This window comes from Chelonia mydas, chromosome 4 (genome assembly GCF_015237465.2).
Source record: "Chelonia mydas isolate rCheMyd1 chromosome 4, rCheMyd1.pri.v2, whole genome shotgun sequence".
NCBI classification, from domain to species: Eukaryota; Metazoa; Chordata; order Testudines; family Cheloniidae; genus Chelonia; species Chelonia mydas.
The window spans coordinates 94,340,604-94,365,528 of NC_057852.1; the positions used below are offsets into that span (position 1 = coordinate 94,340,604).

At 40.1% G+C, this 24,925-nt stretch overlaps 2 protein-coding genes across 7 annotated transcripts in view; one reads left to right on the forward strand and one right to left on the reverse strand.

The window, feature by feature from the left end:
* Positions 1–11,780, forward strand: part of GNPDA2 (glucosamine-6-phosphate deaminase 2) — a 43,755-nt gene extending 31,975 nt beyond the window's left edge. Inside the window, exon 6 of the mRNA XM_043544416.1 lies at positions 11,757–11,780. Within this exon, the coding sequence (XP_043400351.1) occupies positions 11,757–11,764 (8 nt within the window). The 3' untranslated portion in view covers positions 11,765–11,780. The remainder of the gene's footprint in view (positions 1–11,756) is intronic.
* The window catches only part of GUF1 (GTP binding elongation factor GUF1), a 48,544-nt gene that overhangs the window by 17,465 nt on the left and 6,154 nt on the right, over positions 1–24,925 (reverse strand). For 2 of the 6 annotated variants that reach the window (XM_037897849.2, XM_037897848.2), the window contains exons 2-9: positions 24,732–24,925; positions 19,681–19,758; positions 17,996–18,079; positions 17,345–17,409; positions 15,673–15,876; positions 13,160–13,299; positions 5,805–5,928; positions 5,058–5,190 (exon numbers count right to left, since the gene is read on the reverse strand). In XM_037897849.2, the coding sequence (XP_037753777.1) occupies positions 5,058–5,190; positions 5,805–5,928; positions 13,160–13,299; positions 15,673–15,876; positions 17,345–17,409; positions 17,996–18,079; positions 19,681–19,758; positions 24,732–24,893 (990 nt within the window). In that variant the 5' untranslated portion in view covers positions 24,894–24,925. Of the gene's footprint in view, positions 1–5,057; positions 5,191–5,804; positions 5,929–13,159; positions 13,300–13,715; positions 13,864–15,672; positions 15,877–17,344; positions 17,410–17,995; positions 18,080–19,680; positions 19,759–22,130; positions 22,243–24,731 lie in introns of those variants that run through there. The other 4 variants (XM_037897850.2, XM_037897847.2, XM_043544411.1 and 1 more) reach the window with 4 other exon arrangements.

The window sequence follows — 24,925 nt, forward strand, 5'->3', positions numbered from 1 at the left end:
TTGTCACAAAATATATAGCCTCAAAAGACTTTAAGGTCAGAAGGGACTATCATGATCATCTACTCTGACGTCCATATATATAAATGACTTTTTATACTGCGCTTACGAATATCACTAGCTCCCACCCTTTTTGTCAATGGCAGTATTTCTAGAAGACTTTTCCCATTTAAAATACATGAAAGGGGGGAAAGCTTCATAAAATTTCATGCTGTGAGATTATATAAATTATATTGCAATTATCAGGGGGTAGCCGTTTTAGTTTGTATCCACAAAAAACAACAAGGAGCGCAGTTCACCTTAAAGACTCACAGATTTATTTGGGCATAAGCTTTCGTGGATAAAAAACCACTTCTTCCATATATCTCTCGGTAATATCACCAGACTCCTTGTTGTATATTGCAATTGTTTGGGGGAAACACTTGTGAAAAATGTGATTATCTCAAATTCATGGCAAATATGATTTTAAAGCACTACCAGACCTCACATTTCAGTCAAAGACATAAAAGTACTTGAATGGAATATTTTTAAATGTCAGCCATCTAAATTAGTATGTTTAAATACTGAACCAAAAAACAGATTTACCATCAATGCAGAAGTATAGGAATAAAACACAATGTAATTAAAATCTCCTAAATACCATACAGTCTTGTCTACTGTCAATGGTTATCATAATATTAATATTAGATTAAAGGAATAGCTGAAATGTAAGAGCACTGTACCTCTGCAAAAGATGGTTTTAAAAGCCTCTCGTTTTCACTATGAAAATTCATGCACCGTCCAAACATAATGTGGAAAGATTATTATGAATACAAATGAAGAAGAATTTCACACAAAAACTACATTAAAAGATCATTAAGGCTGAAAGGTGACCAGTGAATAAAGCATTTGCTCAATATTTATTTTTTATCCTCATTGTTCAATATTCACTGCATAACATCCAATCCCCACACTGGAAAAGGGCACTTTCATTATTCACTACATATTGACTAAATTCTGCAACAAGTAAGAGGCAGGAGTCTCAAACGCTGAGTTACAGATTAATGCTTTACACTATTTGACTGCTGGGATTCCAGACTTTTAGATGATATAAAGAATTGGCTCTGGTTTTAAACAATTTGAGACAGCAGCCATCAAAATCAGTTGAAAATTGAAGTTGCTGGGAAAAGGCAAGAAGATACTCAGAACAGGTTATTTTAAAGTTGGATATCTTGACCTAGTAAGCTAAGAAATTATTGGTACATTTTCAAGCTGTCCAGCACTGTATAGCATTCATTTTTATAGCCCTAATGGTTTGCAAGACAATAGACCTGAAATCAGTCACTACTCCCATCGCTCCAGGAGTGTTATCATTGGTCTTACAAGTTGTGGACTTCAGGCCAACATAACTTTTAATCCTTATGACCATCACTTTTCTGAAACAGTCACCTTTTAATCAAGGGGTTGTGTGTATCTAAAAGGATGCGCAGAACCACCTGCATTATGAGAAATTGCTTCATGGCATGACTGTATTTCTTCCTTCATCTTTGAACTCCAGTGAATGCCAATTTTAGTCACTTTCAGGAAAGTGAGAAGAGATGGAATCCCATTGCATGCTATGTTTGTGCTGAACTGTAACTGAAAGGCTACAGCTCAGAGAAAATGCAATTTCTATATTTTGCATAATTGTATTGCTAGAAACATTATCTGTGGAACCCATGATGAGGTATGCTGAAAAGTAAATTGCTCCCATGGAACAGGTACTCACTAATTTTAAATTAAAATCAATGGGAAATTTATGAGCTCGAGTGGCACGCTGCAGAAGTCCTTCACTTTACATGCACTAAACTCATGAACAACTGAAAAGTTTGCCATTTTATTCCTGACTGTATTCCAATTAAAACAATTCTGCTCTGTCTCTCCTGCCAAAACAAATATTATACAGATGCATCACAAGAGTCTTTTCATAGTTCAATTCAAATCTTGTTACAGCTTTTTGGGAGAGAAAAATGTGGGAAATATTGTCACTGAGAGAAATTGCTGTCTGTATATCAGTCTGTCAGTACTAAGATCCGAAGTTACTTAGAGACAGGATCTCCCACAGGCAGCACAATGTAGACTTAATTACATAAAAATAAAATAATGTTATTTTGAGTGCTGGACTTCATAAGCCTGAAGTTACGAAGTGCCAGAATTAAAGCTGCCTGCCTGCGCAACATTAATTCTGCCCCCTTGTGCAGATGCATTATGATGTGGGTCTTGAGTTACATGACCACAAATAATGTTTTTCAAACAGAGGGTTAAATATGCAGTAGTCCCATTTTATAGACAGCTTAGCTGAGTAGATAGATTTGGAAAATTTTTATAGACAGTTTTCAGAGTACCAGCCGTGTTAGTCTGTATTCGCAAAAGGAAAAGGAGTACTAGGTTAGTCTCTAAGGTGCCACTAGTACTCCTTTTCTTTTTATAGACAGTGTGACTGAATGGCCAGCCTGACACCAGGGTCCTTCCATATCAGAGACCTAGATTCTAACCCATTTGTGTAAACTCTCAATGGATAGGAGGCCTTGTTCAATAATAAGGGTTTTGAAGGGCACAAGTCAGTAGAACAAGCGAGACGTGAGCTCATGTCTCTTTGGTTCCCACCAGCAATAGGTGCAGAATCTATATTATCAGTGTCCCCAGTAGTGTTCTATGTGTGGCACATGGCAGTGGGGGGAGGGAGAGCTGAACTGCTGGCAATTGATAGCCTGCTGGGCAGCTGCCGCACAGGGAATTTAGGGGAACAGGGAACTGATAGTGGGGCTGCCGGTCCACCCTGGTTCCAAGCCCCCACCAGCTAGCTCCAACGGGCTGCTCTTCCTGCAAGCAGTGGACAAAGCATGTTATAAGGGAGCATTGTGCAACTTTAAATGAGCATGTTCCCTAATTGATCAGCAACAAAACAACGTTAACCGGGACGACTTTAAGTGAGGAGTTACTGTAATATGACTAGCTTACCCCTCCACGCACAAGCACACAACTTATTACACAAACAGTGTAATACCACATGCCACAGATTGCAGCCTTAATTTTTCCCTGTTTGCACCCTTCTGCACACATCCTTTTTCCAGATGTTTTCTCCAACACTGGCAATTGTGGATGTTTGGTATGCTAAAAGGTAGTTTAGCAAGGAGTGATGTATGCTGAAGGGTAGATAAAAGGTGTCATGGAAGGCTGGCATCCGTAGATGAACAGTTATGGTTCTGATGTGTGGTCTGTAATTGTAATAGTGATAATGTACCTGTGGGCACAAGGATAGATTGTATGTACTGTTAGGTGGCTTAACTTTGTTTCCTTGCTTCTATGGGTTTGTACACTTGGCATGTGAGGTGTGTAGCAACCCTAACTGCTTCCAAACAAAGTCTGTGTTTATTTCCTGCCTTGTTTTGTTAAGCTCAGTTGGAAGCTGACACTGGATAAGGGGACAGACATGGGGGGGGGGGGGAGGCAAAAGCGAAGGGGAGAGAATCTTTTATCTGTCAGCAGCTCCACATGAATGCTTCTCCGTTGCAATACAAAGTCTAACAGAAGAGCATGTCTCCAGGTGGACAAGGTTTTTCCTCAAATCAGGTTTGCATGCCCCCACAGACATAATTATAGAGTTATGACGTGGCACTAGGGTTGTCAATTAATCGGAGTTAACTCACACAGTAAACTCAAAAAATTAATTGTGATTAATCGCACGGTTAAACAATAGAATACCAACTGAAAATTTATTAAATATTGTTGGATGTTTTTCTACATTTTCAAATTCATTCATCTCAATTACAACACAGAATACAAAGTGTAGTGCTCACATTATTTATTATTACAAATATTTGTACTGTAAGAATGATAAACAAAAGAAATTGTATTTTTCAATTCACCTTATACAAGTACTGTAGTGCAATCTCTTTGTCATGAAACTAACTTACAAATGTAGATTTTTTTTGTTACATAACTGCATTCAAAAACAAAACAGTGTAAAACTTTAGCCTACAAGTCCACTCAGTCCTCCTTCATGTTCAGCCAATCGCTAAGGCAAACAAGTTTGTTTACATTTACAGGAGATAATGCTGCCCGCTTCTTATTTACGTCACCTGAAAGTGAGAAATGCGTTTGCATGGCACGTTTGTAGCCAGCATTGCACGGTATTTACGTGCCAGATGTACTAAAGATTTGTATGTCCCTTCATGCTTCAACCACCATTCCAGAGGACCTGCGTCCATGCTGATGACAGGTTCTGCTCGATAACGATCCAAAACAGGTGACACGGTAAACAAGAAGCAGGCACCATTATCTCCTGCAAACGTAAACAAACTTGTCTTAGCAATTAGCTGAACATGAAGTAGGACTGAGTGGACTTCTAGGCTCTAAAATTTTACACGTAAATTCAACCTTCATGATAAAGAGATTGCACTACAGTACTTGTATTAGACGATTGAAAAATACTATTTCTTTTGTTTTTCACAGTGCAAATATTTGTAATGAAAATATAAAGTGACCACTATACACTTTGTATTCTGTGTTGTAACTGAAATCAGTATAGTTGAAAATGTAGAAAACGTCCAAAATATTTAAATAAATGGTATTCTATTATTAACAGCACAACTAATTGCTATTAATTTTTTTTAATCGCTTGACAGCCCTGCCACGCACATATAGAACATGCAGGGTTTTGCACATCAAGACAAACGCAGGGCATAAATGGCAATTTTCAAGAGCTCGTACCTCAACCAATTCTGTACATGTGCACAAGGAGCCAGCAAAAAGAGCCTCCTTTTTCCCAGAACTATCCCTGCCAAATTTCAATGCTGTGCTGCAAGCCACAGAGACACTAGAGTTCTTTTTTTTTTTTTTTTTTTTTGGGGGGGGGGGGGAGCGGGGGAAGACACCCACCGCCTGAGGAATTTTTCTAATGTATAGTGCTAAGAAACCTAAACAAGGGAGAAGACGCTGCTGCTTCACCTATAAGATACTGATCTACAATTTATTTTACTAGCTTAGAAAAGGTTTTAGGCTGCTGTTCATTTCAAGCTCCTGTAACTAAATTAAAATACCTTTATCAGTTTTGCTGAGGAAAGAACAGCTTTATATGGAACAGTGGGTGCAGTCAAAATGACAGATGCATTGTATTCTTGCTCCAAGCGCTGATTAAAAACTTCCAAATGTAGAAGACCAAGAAACCCCAACCTAAAAAAAAAACACTGTTATTCAAAATGTGCACTCTATTCCTATGGTATTATTTTACATTATTAATACAGTGCTAGGAAACTAAATGATATGGCAATGTCAAGCACAGTAAAGGCAATCCTTAATCCTGATCAATGACATCTGTGCCCTTTGATTCCAGGATAGAGCCGAGCAAATAATTGTGGCTTTTTTTGGTTTGGCCAGCAAACAGGGGCACTCACCTGGGTGGTAGGTAAGGTAGGTCAGAGATGTGGATTCAAATCTCCCCTCAGCCCAATTGTGTTATAACCCTTAGCCCAGTGGTTAGTGAGACAGACATACACAGATACAAACACACCCACCCCCAAAACTGAACTTTTTGGCAAATTAACTATTAATCTGAGAAATTTCTCCCAGCTCTACTCCAGGGCTTCTCTTGAAGGAAGACTGCCAATCAAGACAAATTGTGTGCTGTACACGAAAATGGACTAGAAATAAGATCAAGCACTCACTTAGGCCTAATATGAATTAGAATTAAAATCCCCAGAAGTAAAAGACCTATACCATCAACAAGCCCCCCATATATTATAAGACACTTCCTAAAATTAAAGTGTAATAATTGTAGTAAGTCTCACCTCCATCCAGCTCCTAAGGCAAGGCTGCTATCCCGATGAATAGTTACACTGGAATCATTTAGTGTCAGTTTTTCTATAGCACTTTTCAGGTTGTTATACTCTGACTGGTCTACCGGGTACATTCCTGTAGAAACACATTACACTGTACACCATTCAATCAAACTTGACATGATAAAGAACCTGATTTTGCTGAACCAGTTTATCCTTTCGAGCCATTTAGCTACATCTTGACAGAGTTTATCTTTAATTTACACCCTTAAGTATATGTAATGTAATGTAATGAATAGGGAAATGTGAATTAGAAATACCTTTCTTCCATTCCAATTCACCTGTCCTATAGAAATATGCATCTCATATGAAAGAGTTCAAAAGAACTGAATGTCCAGAAATGGTCACATTCTTAGAAATTCACCAGGACGAGGTGAATACATTTCAATTGCAACTTTAAAGTTTTAGGATTACTTCAGATATAACAGTGGTTCTCAAACTTTTGTACGGGTGACCCATTTGACATAGCAAGCCTCTGAGTGTGACCCCCCCCCCCCTTCTAAATTAAAAAAACATATTTTAATATATTTAACACCTTTATAAATGCTGGAAGCAAAGCGGGGTTTGGGGTGGAAGCTGACAGCTTGCAACTCCCTAACAGGTCCCGACCCCCAGTTTGAGAACCCCTGAGATAGAAAGATCATGAAAAATAGTTACAATTCAAACCCGACAAATAAGATTGCTCTATGAGAAACTGAATGGCTCTGAAAGATACATCCACACATTTTTGGCCTATTGTAAGGGATTAATATTCAAATGCCTCCCAAGCAATAAAACATCTGTAGTTTTATATAACTCCTGCTGTAACCTGCCCTGCACATATAAATTTACACCACATAAACAGATTAATGCCTTTCGATAAGATGCTCCTTCCAAATACCTGTGTAGCACAAAAAGCAAGAAAGTAATGTGCCACATCAAATCATAAGAAGTGAAAATATTTAAATAGTGAAACTGTCGGGGTGACAAATGGTTCACATAATTAGTGCTAGTTACAGGCTCTGTTGTGCTTCTGTGGCACAGCCATGTTTTGTGAACAGTGTAGATTGCTCCTCTCCAAGAAGCTCCCCTCCTGGACACAGATTACCTCCTGGAGTTCTCAATGTAGGGGATATCTTAGCACTGCTGTCTTCCTCAAATGGTATTAGTGGTGCTGGTACAGGTCTGAGGGACAGCGCAGAGGAGGGAAAACAACATGGCCCACCCTCTCTGGTGCACACTGCCAGGCCAAACATGGTGGAAGTACCACTCTACTATTTCTCCATTTACCTGCACATGCCCATGTAAGGCCTAGGCACAATCTGGGCCATAAGTGTTTACTGTGGTTTCCAGTAAAAGTCAGATTTAAAAGCCAGTTACTAACAAACATTGGAGCAGTGAACAGCTAACAGCAGAGTTTGGGGAATGAGATACCCCCACACATACTTCCCTTTCTCCCCCCTCCCACCGCCAGGAATAGTGCATAGGAAGAGAAAACAATGATGGCTACTGAGGCTCCTACGGAGGTTAGGATAAGAAAGAAGATGGTTAGATGCAGAAGCTGGGGGGACGTACATCATCCTTGAGGGAGTATCTGGTGGGAGCTACTTATGTATAAAACGTCACTTGACAGAGCTCATGGCAGAGAAGATCCAAGGATTAGAGATGAAGCTGGAGATGATGGAATTTAGAAGGGGATTTGAAGGTATAATGCAGAAGAGGACAGAGAAGGTGGTACAGCAACTAAAGATCTGTGGACACCTGCCAAACAAAAGGAGCTAAAGGGAGGACTGCCAGATCCATGGGAAAATGTAACCATACGGACAAAGCAGAGGAAGAGACCACCTAGTGTGAAATTGAATTAAGTAACAGTTTTGCTGCACTGGAGAATGAAAAGAAAAAACAGGCAGAAGATGGGGTGGCAAGAAAGAAAAGAAGGGAAACCAGTTCCTGCAGAAAAAAAGAGAAAGAGATGATGGACCCGAGCCTAAGGAAAATGGAGGATAACATGCAAGTATTCATACCAATACAAGGAACAGACAGGTCTATGTGATCAGGTCTATGTGACCTATACTCAGAAGAATTGACAGGCCTATAACCAGAACAGATCCAGAGAACAGAAGAGTGTGCTATGTCCCAGGAGCCAAGATGTGGACATGGAGCTGAAGAGGATCCTGAGAGGAGTGGGCAAAAATCCACAAGTTGTACTACAAGTCAAGATGAAGAACACTGCTAGATTCCCACTGAAATAGATCAAGGATGACTATGCTCAGCTCAGTAAGATGCTAAAAGAAGAGGAAGCTCGGGTGATTTTCAGTGGAATACTTCTGGTCCCTAGAGAAGGAGGGAGAATGCATGACAAGACAATTAAGATCAACAAATAGCTCAAGGATTGGTGCGACAAGGATTTGGGATGATCAACTATTGGGAGGCATTTAGGGAAACAAGACTCTTCTCAACTAATGGACTCCACTTGAGTACCTGGGGTATTAATCTTCTGGGATTAAGGCTGGCATGACTGATAAGAATGGCTTTAAATAAGATGGGGGAATAAGGTTGGGAGAGATTTGAAAATATCTCTATGCCTGGCATCAATACATAGAAGCAGGAAAATCAGCTAAATGAAGACACAGTAAGGGATAATGGAACACCACAAGCTAGAAAACTAGGTGAGGTCCCAGGGAAACAACTGAAATGCTTATTCAAGAATGCAAGGAGTTTGGGCAATAAAATGGAGTAAGTGGAACTACTGTTGCAGGAGGTCAAACCACAAATTATAGGGATTACAGACACATGGTGGAATAGCACTCATGACTGGAATACAGGCATTGAAGAGTATGTGCGGTTAAGAAGAGAGAAAAGGTAAACATGGTTGGAACTGTACATCAATGAAGCAGTAAACTGTAAAGCAGTCATTCTCAAACTTTCTTTTTTGCGGACCACTTGAAAATTGCTGAGGGTCTCGGCAGACCACTTAATGATCTTTCCAAATGTTGTTTGTACTGTTAGCTAACTACTGTAAAGCGCTTTAAATAACAAAAAAACTTTTTTTATTCTTCAAATAGAAGCACACAATTCATATTTTAATATTAGTGGTTTTATCTTTCTAATGCAATGGATGGGCCCACTCTCCCCCGCCACGGCAGCCCCCAAGCTGGGAAGAAGGGAGGGGTGTCTCTCCCTCTCTCCCCCACTGTGGTAGCCTCCAAGCTGAGGCTGGCAAGGAGGGCCGTCTCTCCCTGGCAGCTGCAGCCTTAGAGCTGGGGGAAGTCGCCTCTTTCTCTGGCCGCCGCAGCCCTGCACATCCCGAATTCCCCCTACCCAATCTTATCACCACACTTCCCCCTCCCACCTACTCCCTATTGCCCACAAGGCCACCACCTCACCTTACATGTGCGTCTTCTCCGGGGGCCAGGCACCTAATTAGTGGAGCCATGCCTGGCATAAAGAGTTTGATGCATTCAAGTTGGGAGGAAGGGGGTGGGGGTGGGGGACCAGATAACTTCCATCCCAGAATATTAAAAGAACTGGCACATGAGATTGCGAGTCCAGTAGCAAGAATTTAAGGAAATAAATCTATTCATGAAGGGGTACAACCATATGACTGGAGAATAGCTAACGTTGTACTTATTTTTAAGAAAGGGGGGAAAAAAGTGATCCAGGCAATTACAAACCTGCTAGACTGACCTCAGTAGTATTCAAGGTTTTAGAACAAATTGTGAAGGAAAGAATAATTAAATTCATACAAGTAAATGGTAAAGCGTTTACCAATGGTAGATCATGCTGAACTAACCTAATTTCATCTTTTGAGAAAATAACTTTTACTGCACTTTGCTTATCTAAAAGATTGAATAGGTGAAAAGGTGAATTATTGGACTAGAGAGAGGATACCAGTGGAGTTCCTCAAGGATCAGTCTAGGGACCAATCTTATTCAATATTTTTATTAATAATCCTGGCACAAAAAGTAGGTGTGCGCTCTTGAAACTTGCTGTTGATACAAAGTTTGGAGGCCTCCTCATATAGAGGAGGATCAGATTAGTACATAAGATTATCTGAATGATGTTGAAGACAGGAGTGACAGAAATGGGATGAAATTAAATAGTACAAAATGCAAGGTCATGCACTTGGGTCTAATAATCAGAATTTCTGCTACAAGCTGGTGGCTCATCAGTTGGAAATGAAAGAGAAGGAGACACCCCTGGGTGCATAGGTCAATCAGAGGATGAGCAACCAACGTGATGCATCTGTGAAAAAGGTAAATGCAATCCTAGGACATATTAGGGGAGACGTTTCCAGTGGAGATAGAGAAGTATTAATGACATTGTACAAGGCATTGGTCAGACCTCATCTGGAATACTGTGTACAAGTCTGGTCACCCATGCTCAAGAAAGATTAATTCAAACTGGAACAGGTGTAGACAAGAGCTAATTGGATGAATAGAGAAATGGAAGGCCTATTTTATGAGATGAGATTAAAAGAGCTTGGCTTGTTCAGTCTCGCAAAAAGAAGGGTGAGAGTGTATATGATTGTTCTCTATAAATACATCAAGGGGGTAAGTACCACGGACAGTGAAGAGCTATTTAAGCTAAAGGACAATGTTGGCACAAGAACAAATGATATAAAATGGCCACGAACAAATTCAGGCTGGAAATTAGAAGGTTTCTAACCATCAGAAGGGTGAGATTCTGGAACAGCCTCCCAGTAGTAGCTGTGGGGGCAAACACTTTAGTTTTGAGAGAGCGGGACACATTTATGAGTGCAATTGCATGACAGATTTGCCTATGATGGTGGGGGACAGAGAACAGCAGCCCTGGGGCTCACTTCCAGTTTATGTTCCGAAAGCTCACGCTTCAGGATTCAGCTGGCCACTTGCAGGGATCAGGAAGTGATCTCCCCGCCTCCCATGTGCCCATATATTCTGGGAGGCCTTTTTTATCTTCTTCCTCTGAAGCATCAGGGATGGCCACAGCTGGAGACAGAACACTTGGCAGGGTGGGCCAGGGCTCTGAGGTGTCACCAAGCATTCTCTCTCTCTCAGGTGCTTGGCTGGCTGGTTCTTGTTCTAACTGATCACCATAAGTGGGGTTGGGAAGGAATCCCCCTCCCCAGGTCAGATTGGCAGCGACCTGGGGGTTTTTTTTGCCTTCCTCAGAAGCATGTGGGTGCAGGTCACTTACCAGGATTATTTCGGTATATCTCATTTAATCATTTCCTGGCCATTGCTGGGGCCTCACTCACTGATGCACCTCGGTCTGTCCTATTCGCTTGCCTCTGGCACCTAATAGTCTAGTTTCCTGTGGGTCTCATTTATTTTGGTCTCATTTCCATTGTTGGATTTAGTGTGTGGGTCCTCGGTGACGATGGTGGTGGTGGCGGAGGTCTATCAGATGCAGATGATCAGACTAGATCAGCAGTTCTCAAACTGTGGGTCGGGACCCCAAATGGGGTTGCCAGTGCTGGCTTAGACTTGCTGGGTTCCAGGGCTGAAGCCTGAGCCCCACTGCCCAGGGCCGAAACCAAAGCCAGAGAGCTTCAGCCCTATGTGGCGCGGCTCAGGTTGGAGGTCCCCTGCCTGGGGCTGAAGCCCCTGAGCTTCAGCTTTGGCTCCCCTGCCCAGAGTGGTGAGGCTCAGGCTTTAACCCCCCCAACCCGGGGCAGTGGGGCTCGGGCAGGCTCAGGCTTCGGTCCCCACTCCTGGGGTCGTGAAGTAATTTTTGTTGTCAGAAGAGGGTCGCAGTGCAATGAAGTCTGAGAACTGCTGGACTAGATGATCTTGTGATCCCTTTTGGCATTAAACTCTATGGCTCTATATATTATTCCATTAAAAAATGTTAGAAGACATTATTAAGGTTTCAACGTTAAACCCTCAAAAGTTTAAGACATGCCAGAATTAACTGTTCCTGCTCCATTTCTTTGTGTTTCAGATGGGTAAACCACTCCTTCCCCTCAAACATAGTTAAAGATGCAAATGGTCAAGCAGCAGCCTAGCAAAAGCCTAAGGGCCCGTGATGAGAATAGAAGACACTCAGATTTTTTTCCAACTTCAAAGGAAAGCAATTGTCACAAAGGTAAGGTTGAGCAGAAGATTTTAAAGAAAGGAAGACTTGTATGTGAACTCCCTACTCCTGAAATTCTGAGGGTTCTTTTTTGTTTGTTTTTGGTTTTTTACTTTTACATTATATTCACAGTTGTTTCATAAAGATACATTTTAGCTTCATATTTTGGCAAATGAGAAAAGGACTGCAGAAGCACATTGCAAATTATCCCAAGATAATGATCTTATTTTATAGCCTCCAATATGATCATGCATCTGAGGAAGTAAATGAACTTTTCCCATTCTCTCAACACAGGTTCAGAAGGTAATTAATGTGGCTCTTTTCTTCTGCTGCTTTTCCTTACAATTATTTCCTCATCTTCTGTAGACAGAAATATTGCCTCCTGTAAACTTACGAGAGCAGGCAGTGACAGAAAGTCAATGTCACTACTCACATGCTTAAAGTTAAGCACATACTTAAATGTTTTGCAGGATCATTTTGACAACCAGTTTTGGTCACGCATCATCTTTTAAAAAAAAAATGTGAAACAAGAGCTGCTAATAATAAAATAAGGCTTTTCCCATGGAAAATGCTTCACAATAGACAGCAGAAATTGCTTATCAGGAGGAACAAGTCCAAATTAGTGGCACGATTCGTGAAGATGTACAAGTTTATTTTCAGCCATGAAAGGCCTATGTGAGCTAAGATGATCCTCCCGTAGTGAAAATAAGTGTTAGCATCTTATTTAAAAGCCATTGGCAAGCTTTCTTAGTCTTGTCTATCCAAGTCAAAGACAGGAAAATTTTACAAGGTTATATAAGCATCACATACCACTCTAGAACGGGGTGGCCAACCTGTGGCTCTGGAACCACATGTAGCTCTTCAGAGGCTAATATGCGGCTCCTTGTACAGGCACCGACTCCCGGACTGGAGCTACAAGCGCCAACTTTCCAATGTGCCAGGGGGTGCTCACAGGGCTCTGCCAGAGGCCCTGCCCCCACTCCACCCCTTCCTGCCCCACCCCTTCCCCCCCAGAGCTTCCTGCACGCCGCGAAACAGCTCAGCGGGAGGTATATTACTGTGGCTCTTTGGCAATGTACATTGGTAAATTCTGGCTCCTTCTCAGGCTCAGGTTGGCCACCCCTGCTCTAGAGTAACACTCTGCTAGTGTGCTGTCTTCACATCCCCTTAATGTGGACGCATGTTCATAAATTTCCATTGCCTGAGTAGCTCTCCTACTCCTGTAGGAAACATAAAACTGCTTCCAGTTTCTGAATTGGTATACTCCTCACCTGCAAAGACCATTGGTTTCGCTGATTTAAAGCCTGGCAAAGGCTCCACTGGCTGCTTATGTAAATACAGCGTGTCTCCTATTTGGGCTTCCGTAACCTCTTTCATCCCAGCAATCAGATAGCCCACCTGTCCAGCATATCTAAATAAAATTGGCATTATGTGGAAATATTTATTGTATTTAACAATATTTCAAGTTTTTCCCTCTGCAGTTAGCCCCCTCAGGTATACGAGCACATGTCCTCCCCAAAGTGCACATACTCAACCCCGAATAGTTCCTCCCTTGTTTACATATCCCTAGAGACTCTCTTTACAAATGGATCTAGGACCTAGTTACTACTAGAGGTTAAATGTCTTTGTGAGGCTGAGATTTTGGATTTCCAGCCCTATCCGGTTTCCTGTTTGAAGGCAGGGGCTGGGAGGTACTTTTCTGACATGTAGGACACAGAAGTAAGCAATACCCACACACTACCAAAGCCAGTTTCAGATACTAGGAAAGGACTGCTTGCGCAAGGAGCAATGTCACCCCTCTGTTTGCCCTCAAACCCCAGTAACTACCTGGGTTGTGGAAGCAGGTGGATCACCATCGTATGCTGCTGGTGGTATGGGAATCCAAGGGAGATGGTTAAATGTAGAGTTGTGCAGTTAGCAAAGCAGGCAGTTCAGCCTTCCCCAGCGTCACTGAAAACCTCTGAGAAGGGCCTTTAATCAGCATTCATCTGCAAATGGTGTCAGAAATTACCTCCACTCTTTGACTATGGCAACGTGCTTTCCCTCACGCTGCCGGGGGGGTGAACTTGTTTCTAACAGCAGTTGCATCTGGAGACAAACTAAAGGCCTTCCCTGTTTGGGTAAATGAACAGCTTCCTGCCTCACTTGCTTTGACCATCAATCACACACCCCTCTCCATGCTGTTCTGCATTGCACTTATGCACAGAACTTCAATGGGTGTCCCTGCAGCAATTATAAGATGATGCCCCCAACTTCCACTCTTACCCAAGACAGCTTCTATGGGTGAACTGGAGGCTCAGACTACACATTCAGCATGCTATTCAAGCACTGCTCTGATGGCTTCTGTGCCCCAGATAACAGATCAGTGCCCCCCGGAAATTTAGGTGGAAAAGGACTAGAAAATTTTAAAAAAAACCCTGAAAAACCCAGTGCACAATTTACCTTTGCTCCATAACAAGTGTGAGCACCAGAGTTATGAGTGCTTTCACAATTAAAATACCATCAGCGGTTAGGCTGCCCATTTAGCTCTAGACACCCTTTAAAAAGAAATCATGTTTCCCTACCTTAAATAAATAAAACCTCTACCTATTTTTACACCTAAAATGCCCATTCCCCTTCACCTCTCTTCCCCTAGTAGATAGTCTCCAACTCCAAGTAAATGCCAATGATTGTTAAAGAAGCAGGCAGGAGGCTTCCAGACCAACTGGTCGTTATTCTCTTCTCATTATTTTATCTCAAGGGGTTGTGATTCACCATACATAGGAGTGGTTATGCAGTCTGAAAACCTTTTAAAATCATAAATATAGTTTTAAAATACAAATCAGACTTCAGGATTTTTAGAGGGTGGCTCTTTCATTTTATGCATTCGATGAAGTGAGCGGTAGCTCACGAAAGCTCATGCTCAAATAAACTGGTTAGTCTCTAAGGTGCCACAAGTACTCCTTTTCTTTTTGCGAATACAGACTAACACGGCTGTTACTCTGAAACCTGTCATTTCATTTTGTTCTGCCACTTTTATTATATTAATGTGATATCACACTGCCAAACGTGTTGGTTTGATGGCAATGCATTGTGTAGTCAAATGGGAGGGATTGCGTGTCCTTGAAAGTAAAGCTTTTATCATCCATTACACACTAAAAACGTGTGAATTGATTGATCATTAAAGGTGCCGGATGGATAACTCAGGAGGCTGAAGGTGTTTTTCCAAAAGTGCCTAAGTGACTTATGATCATAATTCCCATTGAAAGACAACAATATTTTTCACTCCTAAGTCACTTAGGCAGTTTTAAATCATCTTTTAGTTGAAGAACTGGTATACAATGAGCAACAGCTATGCAGTAAGCTCCTAACCTAAACCTGTGCCTAAGTCATACTGGTAGGGAGACCAGCTCTATAGATGAAAGGGTAGTTCTGTCACCAAACCCATTCAGTCCTTGATTTGTCTGTTCACACTGCAAAGAAGGGTCCCAACAGTGAAGTTGGTGGTTTGCATTTATGTGTTGTGAACACTTGCTTAATAGAACTGGACTGAGAATAGCAACTCAAGCCATGAAGCTCCTAGACAGAATTTCAGAGTGGGATTTTCAAAATGCTCAGCCTTGGCCTAATTTTAAATGGAACAGTGAGAAACAATGCTGAGTGCTTTCAAAAATCCTCCCCAATCCCGCCTCAACTGCTGTCCAAGGCTAAAACTGAACAGATGATCTAGAGATTCAAGACATTATATCTGATTATTCCAATACTCCTTTATGATTTTTTTCCCCCCAAAGAACTTTTTACTTACAATTTATGAGTTGGCTGTTCATTTGGGGTCAGAATTCCTACTTCATTAACTTCATAGGTCTTCCTTGTGTGAGCAGACACAATCTTATGTCCTTTCTGAACCTCTCCACCAAAGAGCGCAATGTTAGCTATGACACCCCTGTAGTGGTCGAAGGTGGAGTCGAACACCAAGGCTTTCAATGGGTCACTAATGTTAACACTGGGTCTATTAAGAAAAATGTACAAAATACATTTAATATGTATTAAATAAGAGCATGAACTGTACACTATTTTTCATTGAAAGTCAAATGTAAATTCATCTATTTCAAAACATTCAAACAAAATGTTCATACAAAAATAGATGCTAGTCTAAGTGCAGCAAACAAAAATCTTGAAGCTGTGTGAAACAGGAGATTGGCTATTTATGGCATACAGAATATTATGAGAAGATTTTTAAGCCATTCCACACTTCCATTTCTGATCGTAAACCTGTGCCAGCAGATTGTTCTCTTAATAATATTAATGTTCCAAATTAAGTGTCTATTTTGTTCTTATCTCAGCTTTATTGCAGGATGGCAGACATTAATTTTAAACCATTGCAGTGTTTTTTTTTCCCCACGAAAAGTTCTGATAATCAAGAATATCACACTGATACAGTTCTTCCATCCCCCACTGACTTCATTATCGTTTGGGTTCTGTTTGGCATTTATCACTGTAGGTAATACCTAATAAGAAACAAACAGAATGAAAAGCAAAATACTGATTCAGAGTTGAACTGGGATTTAGCAGCCTCTCTTGTCATGCTGACAATGGTCAAATTTCCAAATAAAAGTCTTGATTAAACTGCAGTTCAGGCTGTAAAAGCTGAAAATACGTATTCGTAACTCGGGCCCCTAGAACAATTTTAACTAAACAATGTAATGCTCAGAAGAGAGAATGAAAACCTAAAACATTTGATTAAATATAAATATTTTAGAAATTTGTGCTTCCCTGAATCATACTGGGATTGATCTCCAGTTACTTACAAAATAATATCTGGGGAAAGTACATCATTTCTAAAAAGGAAATTTAAATAACCAATCACAAAAATTGTCTTGCAAAAAGAAAAGGAGTACTAGTGGCTAGCTCACTTCTGTAGCTCACGAGAGCTTATGCTCAAATAAATTGGCTAGTCTCTAAGATGCCACTAGTACTCCTTTTCGTTTTGCAAATACCGACTAACACGGCTGCTACTCTAAAAATTGTCTTGCTTTCTCTATACTCCCCTGTTTGTGGGCTTACATCAGTAGTGTTCAAATGTAATGGATTTTCTTTCTCTCTCCACTTCATATAATGTCACCTATGTTAATGATTTTTGTGTTATATTCATCTTTAATAATTCCCATATATATAGTGGGGGGTGGGAGGGAGAGTAAATATAAACACAGTTGAAAGGATTTACCAAGCAATGAAAAATTTCTCTTTTCCAAATTTCATTTCTCAAAATGAAATAATCTTGTCCTATTCACCTCAAAAATAAGATTCCTGCCCTTCCACTCCAGTAACAGGAAACCACAAGTGAGAAATTTCATGCAGAATGGATTTGGTATAAGAATTTAAAAGGGCAGCTCAAAAATCTGTCTAGTTACCAAAAGCTAGTTACTATCATAAATAGGCAGAGTCTACCACTGGCTCCATAAAACACCAAAACTTACGCTGGAACTTTTTCAATAACTTCCTGAAGCACCTTTTCCACATTCGTTCCTAGTTTAGCAGAAATCTAGAACAAGTTCAGAAAAAAAGTTTTATTGGGAATAAGTCTGCTGATATACATTATCTATTAAACGGACAATGCCATCTTCATTTTGACATGTTAAAAGTATGATGCTCAGCTACAGACTCAACGGGCAAGCTGCTGGGCATGTTAACTCAAGACTTTGTTAAACTCTATTAAACATTCCATAGTAGAGAAACAGACACATCTCACGCAGAATGAAAGACGTCAGGGAAAGAGAACATGATAGAATCTGGCACACCCACAGTACAGGAAATTTCAAAATTTTCCTTGATGCCTCTATCCATTAGTCCCCAAAATTTGATACTCTATTTGAAAGTGTTTTCATTACTCTTCTGTTTTCTAGATGGACATTAATCTCAAAAAGGACCTTTTCCCTCTCCTTAACACAGTAAGACGAAATATACACTGCATATCAAAAAAGAAAAAGAAAAAAAACTCAGGAATTGATTTACTTTTTTAAAAAAGAGTGCACATTTTTCACTTGAGCTCCAGACAGGATTTTAAGAAATTTAATAATCATCCAGTTGCTAAACATCCAGATTTTTAAATTTTTTAAAAAAGATCTTACCCTAATACATTCATCCTTAGAGATATCAAATAGCTTTTCAATTTGTTTCTCAACTCTTTCAGGGTCTGCATTCTTCAAGTCGATCTACAAAACAATATTCCTGTTACACATCTGAAATACTAGTGTCTCTCTCTCGCTCTCTCACACACACACAGACACACTCTCTTCTTGCATGTCAGAATTCTAGTTCACCAAAATAAAATTTTATAAAAAATGAGATCATGAATACTGCAAGTAAATAAACAGCTGTCTTTATCAGAAGGATCCATACTAAAGCGTTCCCTAAAATGAGTCTTAAAACAGTTCTCCCATCTTTTAGAGACCTGCATATAACAACAATTCTTATAGAATAGTGCTAACAAGATTGCTAGTAAGGTAAAGACAGGGCGTAAGTTTCAAAATAGCTTTATAAACTACACTATAGCCCAGCACTGTAAAAGTCTATTTGCTTATTCACCTCTGGCAAGACTCTCCCCCGCCCTTCCTTTGGTGCCTTTGAAAGGAATGCTTTACTGCAACAAAAAATTATTAATAAAAAGAAGGCAAGTCGATTTTGTACCTCAGTTGGAAAAATTCATGTGATATTGCAAGTCTGCATCTAGCACAAGGGTAAAACACTACTCAGCCTTATTTCCAGCGCAGATATTGAGAAAAAAATTTTCTACACATTTCACTTAACTAGTGAAACAATAACCTATCGCCTGCTTTTCCACCCACACAACCCTACAGGTAGATCTTGTCATTTGTGGAATGTTTTTCTTAAAAGCTCATTAAAGTATATTTCTTGAATATTGATTAAGTGATAAGCCAAATACTCTCACACACGTATCACCTTTGAAAATAGAAGGGGTGGCGGGACTGAAAATGCATGCTGGAATACAATGAACACCATGGTGGAAGTTAAGTGATCTTTGTAGAAAGCTGGCTGTGTGATTTACCAGAAATTAAAATAAAGATAGAGAATTCTGTAACAGACTGATGTACAGTGTTTTAAATGAATGCATTTTCATCATGATGGCCTGCAATATTATCGAGCAAATCCATCAAGAAAAAGTACCATCACATTTAACATTAATTTACCTTTCTTCATAGTTTCAGCAGAAGTAACTGACTGAACAGAGTAAGGGAACACCATCTCACCCACAATGCTGTTTTTCTGTGTTTCTCCAGTTTAAGGTTCAGAGTGAGTCAAGCTCAGAAGTGATGCAAGTTACATGTTCCTAAGTACCTTATGTTAACATAACTTACACCCCAACGAGCTAAAGATGCACAGTAAACGAGCTGAGGGGACAGTTTAACTTACACCCTCCAGTTTGGTTTTGCCTTTACTAGGATTTAAGGAAGTGTCCTAAAACTCTAGCATAGACAAGGCTGTATAAGCTTAACGTCCACTGTGTGGGGAATCTTTCATTGCTGTCACCCAAGTAAAGTTCCTACCTCTCATACTGTGTAAAATGACACCTTTCACAGCAACTAAAATTCACTGCAAATAGCTTAAAATACTAAACAGGGGATAACTCTCTATTTGCAACTATATTTACTTCAGATTGACCGATTAAAACACGAGTAAACTTCACTCCATCTTTTGTTGCATTCTTCAATTTGGTGATACATTTCTTGTATTTCATAATTTTGTCATGGTTATGTAAAAACTGCTATTATATATAAGTCTAAAACATTATTACCTTGTTTATAACCGGAATTATTGCCAGCTGTGCTTCAAAAGCAAGATAGAAGTTTGCCATCGTTTGTGCTTGAATACCCTGGAAAGTATTCATAAACAACATTTTATTACCCAATACTACTGTGTTTTATTACCCAATACTACATTCTGTGTTTGGGGTATTAACAGATAAGAAGCCTATTTTCCTATTACACACATTCCTTCTTTTTGGGAGGTATTATTTTCTTTAATTGGTTTTCAATAATACACCTATTTCCATGCTTTTTATATTACCATTATCTAAACGTGTAACAGAGGATACTCATAATGTAATAGTAAATTTATTAATGCTGAAAAATAATTCCCTTCTACGATAGTGTATGAACCTAGTCCTGTTTAAATGATAATTGGATGACACTTAATATTAAGGTTCTGTTTATAAAACGTTAAAAAGTAATAGATATTTTAATAAAGCAATTGTTAGAGAATCCAGGAGGTCAATCATCACCTATAACACCTTCTACTGATGTAATTATAACTAGAGCAGTACAAATAACTGATTTGTTAAAAAAAAAAAAAAAAAAAAAAAAAAAAGTCATGTCTGGTCAACCAAAACCGAATTTTTTCAGAATTTCCAGTGAATCGAAAATTTGGAAAAAATTTCGGGTCAAACAAAACATCCCATTCAACTTGCAACAAAAAAAAATTTGGTTTTGGGCATTGTTAAATTTAATTTAGGCAGCCAGGTATGAGATTAAGTCCAAGACCTCCATGGTACCATTTTCCAAAATGCTTCCATTTACACATACACAGAACCAGAAAAACAGGCAGAACCGCAAGGTTTCAACAAATGGATGAGATGATAGTATAGGGAGGAGGGGTTTAGGTTTATTAGTAACCGGGGAACCTTTTGTGAAAAGAGGAGCCGATGCAGGAAGGATGGATTCCACCTAAACCAAAGAGGAACAAAACTGCTGGCATGTAAAATTAAAAGATTGTAGAGGATTTTTTAAAGTAAGGGCAAGGGGAAGAAGTACACACTATTTGGTCAGAGACGTTCTTTAAGAATAGGGTGACCAGACGTCCCAATATTGCGGCTTTGGACACTCTGGTGTTTTTTTGGGTTTTTTTTGCGCTTCGGCAACTCGGCTCCGGCCGGTTTTTTTTTTTGCTTCCCCCAGGTGTCCCAGTATTCTGTTGGTTTCATCTGGTCACCCTATTTCCGAATGAATTAAAGGGGCAACTCTATATCCAAGTAAAGAGGATAGGAAAGATGTTGATAAAGTACAGATAGGAGCTAGTGTGGAACAGTCAAATGAAACAGTTCCATTTAAACATCACACATGAAGACAAGCAATTGAATACTGACAAAATGTACAAGTGCCTATATACAAATGCCAGAAGTCTAAGTACTAAGATGGGTGAATTGGAATGCCTGGCATTAAATGAAAATATTGATGTAACAGGAATCCCGGACACTTGGTGGAATGAAGATAATCAATGGTCCATGGTAATCCCAAGATACCAAATATACACAAATGACAGAGTAGGTCGTTCTGGTGGGGGAGTGGCACTGTATTTGAAAGAAAGCATGGAGTCAAACTAAAAATCTTAAATGACTCAAACTGTACCATAGCATCTCTAAGGATAGAAATTCCATGCTTGAACACTAACAGTATAGCAATAGGAATATACTACCTACCACCCGACCAGGATGATGACTGACTGTAAAATGCTCAGGGAGATTCGAGGGGCTACAAAAACAGAAAACCCCACAGTAACAGATTTCAATTATGTCACCTAAGGAAGGGATGCTGACACCATAAATGACTGCTCCTAGAGCAGCTTGTCCTACAACCCACAAGAGGAGGAGCAATTCTTGATTTAATCCTAAATGGAACAGAGAATCTGATTGACAAGGTGAATATAGCTGAACCGCTTAGTAATTAAATTTAAACATCCTTGGGGGCGGGGGGGAGGAATGAAAAAACCCTCACCAGAGTACCATTTAACTTCAAAAAGGGGAATTACACAAACATGAGGAAGCTACATAGACAGAAATTAAAAGGAAAAGTCATAAGGGTGAAATGCAAGCAAACTGCATGGAGACTACTTAAAAACACTGTAATAGAGGCTCAAACTAAATGAAAACCCCAAACAAACAAACAAAAACAATAAAATAACCAAAAAATGCCACCATGGCTGAACAGCAAAGTAAAAGAGGCAGTTTGAGGCAAAAAGGCATCCTTTCAAAACTGAAAATCAAATCTTACTCAGGAAAATAGAAAGGAGCATAAAATCAGGCAAGTCAAGCATAAAAGTATAAGGTAACAGGCCAAGAAAGAATTTGAAGGCAACTGGCTAAGGACAGAAAAACTAAGAGCAAAAAAATTTTAAGTACACCAGAAGCAGGAAGCCTGCCCAAAAATCAGTGGGGTCACCAGATGATTGAGGTACTAAAGGAGCACTCACGGAAATCAAGGCCATTGCAAGAAGCTAAATGATTTCTTTGCATCGGTCTTCACTGAAGAGGATGTGGGGCAGATCCCCACAGCAGAGCCATTTGATGTCTTGGGTGACAAATCTGAGGAACAGTCACAGATTGAGGTGTCAATACAGGTGGTTTGGGAACAAACTGATAACTTAAACAATAAGAAGTCACCAGCACCAGCTGATATCCAAGAGCTCTGAAGAAATGCTAATATGGTATTACAGAACTACTAACTGTGTTACATAGCCTATTGCTTAAATCAGCTTCTGTGACCAGCCAGATAACCAGGCTGAGTGGCAGGCAGCCAAAGGAGTGGCTGCAGGGGAAACAGCCAATTAGGGCACTGGCTGCAGACAATCAGGGCCCAGCCAGCCATATAAAAGGAAGCTGCAGACCAGAGTGAGTAAGTCTACTGCAGGGAGCCCTAGGGAGAAGACTGGCATCCTAGAGGGCTACAGAGAGACCAGTACCGGGGATGGGCGGGTGCTAGCAAGGAAGGAGTGGTCCAGCTGTGGACTGCCAAGTCGCTGTGAGGAGTGGCCGGACTCTTGTTGGAGTCCCCTGGGAGGACCAGCTGTTGACATGGCCGGAGGGCTGTGCCAGGAAGCAGATGCCAAGAGAAAGGAGCCGTGACGGGTCTGCAGGTGGAGGAGAGGATGGAAGAGCCACCACCGCCTGAGGATGCACCCTCTGGAACTGAGTTAATTCCTGAGACGCCTAAGCAGGAGGCGCCAGTGTGGTGAGTGACCCCGTGAGGGTAGCTAAGTCACACCAATTTTTTAAAAAAGCTCCAGCGGGGAGCAATTACAGGTTGGTAAGCTTAAACTTCAGCATCTGGCAAACTGGCTGTAACTACAGCAAAAACACAGAATTATCGGACACTCAGATGAACATATGTTGGGAAAGGATCAACATGGCTTTTATAAAGGGAAATCATGCCTCACCAATGTTTGTATAAAGTAAAGTATAATTTTTTGAGGGGATCAACAAACATGTGGCTAAAGATGATCCAGTGGATATAGCATACTTGGACTTTCAGAAAGCTTTTGACAAGGTCCCTCACCAAAGGCTCTTAAGCAAAATAAGCAGTTATGGGATAAGGTCCTCTCATGGATCAGCAACTGCCTAAAAGATAGGAAACAAAGGATAGGAATAAATGGTCAACTTTCACAATGAAGGGAGGTAAGTAACAGGGTCCTCCAAGGATCTGTACTGGGACCTGTGCTGGTCAACATATTCATAAATGATCTGGAAAACGGGGTGAGTGGTGAGGCGGCAAACAATACAAAATTCCTCAAAATAGTTAAGACCAAATCTGACTGTAAAGACTTAAAGGATCTCACTAAACTAGGTGACTGGGCAACAAAATGGCAGATGAAATTCAGTGTTAAGTGTAAAGTAATGTGCACTGGAAAAAATAATCCCAACTACACGTACAAAGCGATACAGTCTAAATTAGCTGTAACGACTCAAGAAAGATCTTGGAATCATCGTGGATAGTTCTCTGAAAACATCTGCTCAATGTGCAGTTGTAGGCAAAAAAGCAAACAATGGTAGGAACCATTAGAAAAGGGAGAGATAAAACAGTGAATTATGATATTTTCTATCAATATGTATTCAATATATTCATAAATGATTTGGATAATGGCAGAGAATACACTTAGTTTGCAGATATTAGTGTTTGAAACATGGTTATAACCGCTAATAATTAGCCCTTTATAAACTATTTATAAATGAAACCTCAATATAAAGTATGACAGATAATTGTACAAATCAATCTCATTTCAGTGTTCTATAGCTCCATTATTGGGAAGCACTTCAGGTTTCAACTGCACATCCTATTTGAAATTAAAGTTTAAACAAACACAGTTTAACACTATTTACCTGCCCTCAACTACTGACTTGGGTGCACTTTCAGAAATATAGCAACATCTAATATTATTTGATATCTTGTTGCTTTAACAAGATGAATTTTCCTGAAAATAACTGTTTACTAGATATCTATTCTGGCCCTCTGAAGAGGCACGAATACCAAAATTATGTTTTTAGCAATACTATACTATAGATAGAGTTGCTCCCCAAAGCAAAATTTTAAATTCAAAATCTAACAGTTTGAAGTGCTGCTGACTGTATCCCAAAACTAAACAAAATGAGTATACTTGTCTTACACTGATCTGATTTGCATTGTTACTGCATCAGAATTCCAGAATCAACTTGGCTCTGGCGGCTTTATCCTGTGAGCTGCTGAGCACTTCCTGGAAGAAGCTGAGTGCCTTCATCTCCACAGACTTTAATGGAGTTGAAGGCACTCAACAGCCCAGGGGATGAGTTCAGCACTTTGTAGGAAGCAGGGGACTAATCCTGCAATATTACTGGTTAAGCTTATTACATGTTCGTTTCATAGAACTAGCATATCCACAGGCGCATGTCTAACTGGTACTTAAGTCATTTTCTCATTCTTTGCTGGGGTGGCAATAGCGCTTTGTCCAAAGGGTAACAAAAAAGTGGAAGTTTAAGCGACTCAGGAAACCTCATAAGGTAATACTTTTTATTACGCAGAACATAAGAATTTGGAACTCTACCTCATTTGCATCCACTACAAGAATGACACCTTGACAGGCAGACAGCGACCGTGATACTTCATAGCTAAAATCTACATGACCCTGTGAAGAAAAATTGGTATTTAGAACACCAAGTACAACTTTAACTAGAATCATTTGCAGTAGGAGTCTGGTTGATTTCATCTGTATGATATTAAACACATCAGCTCAGGCCC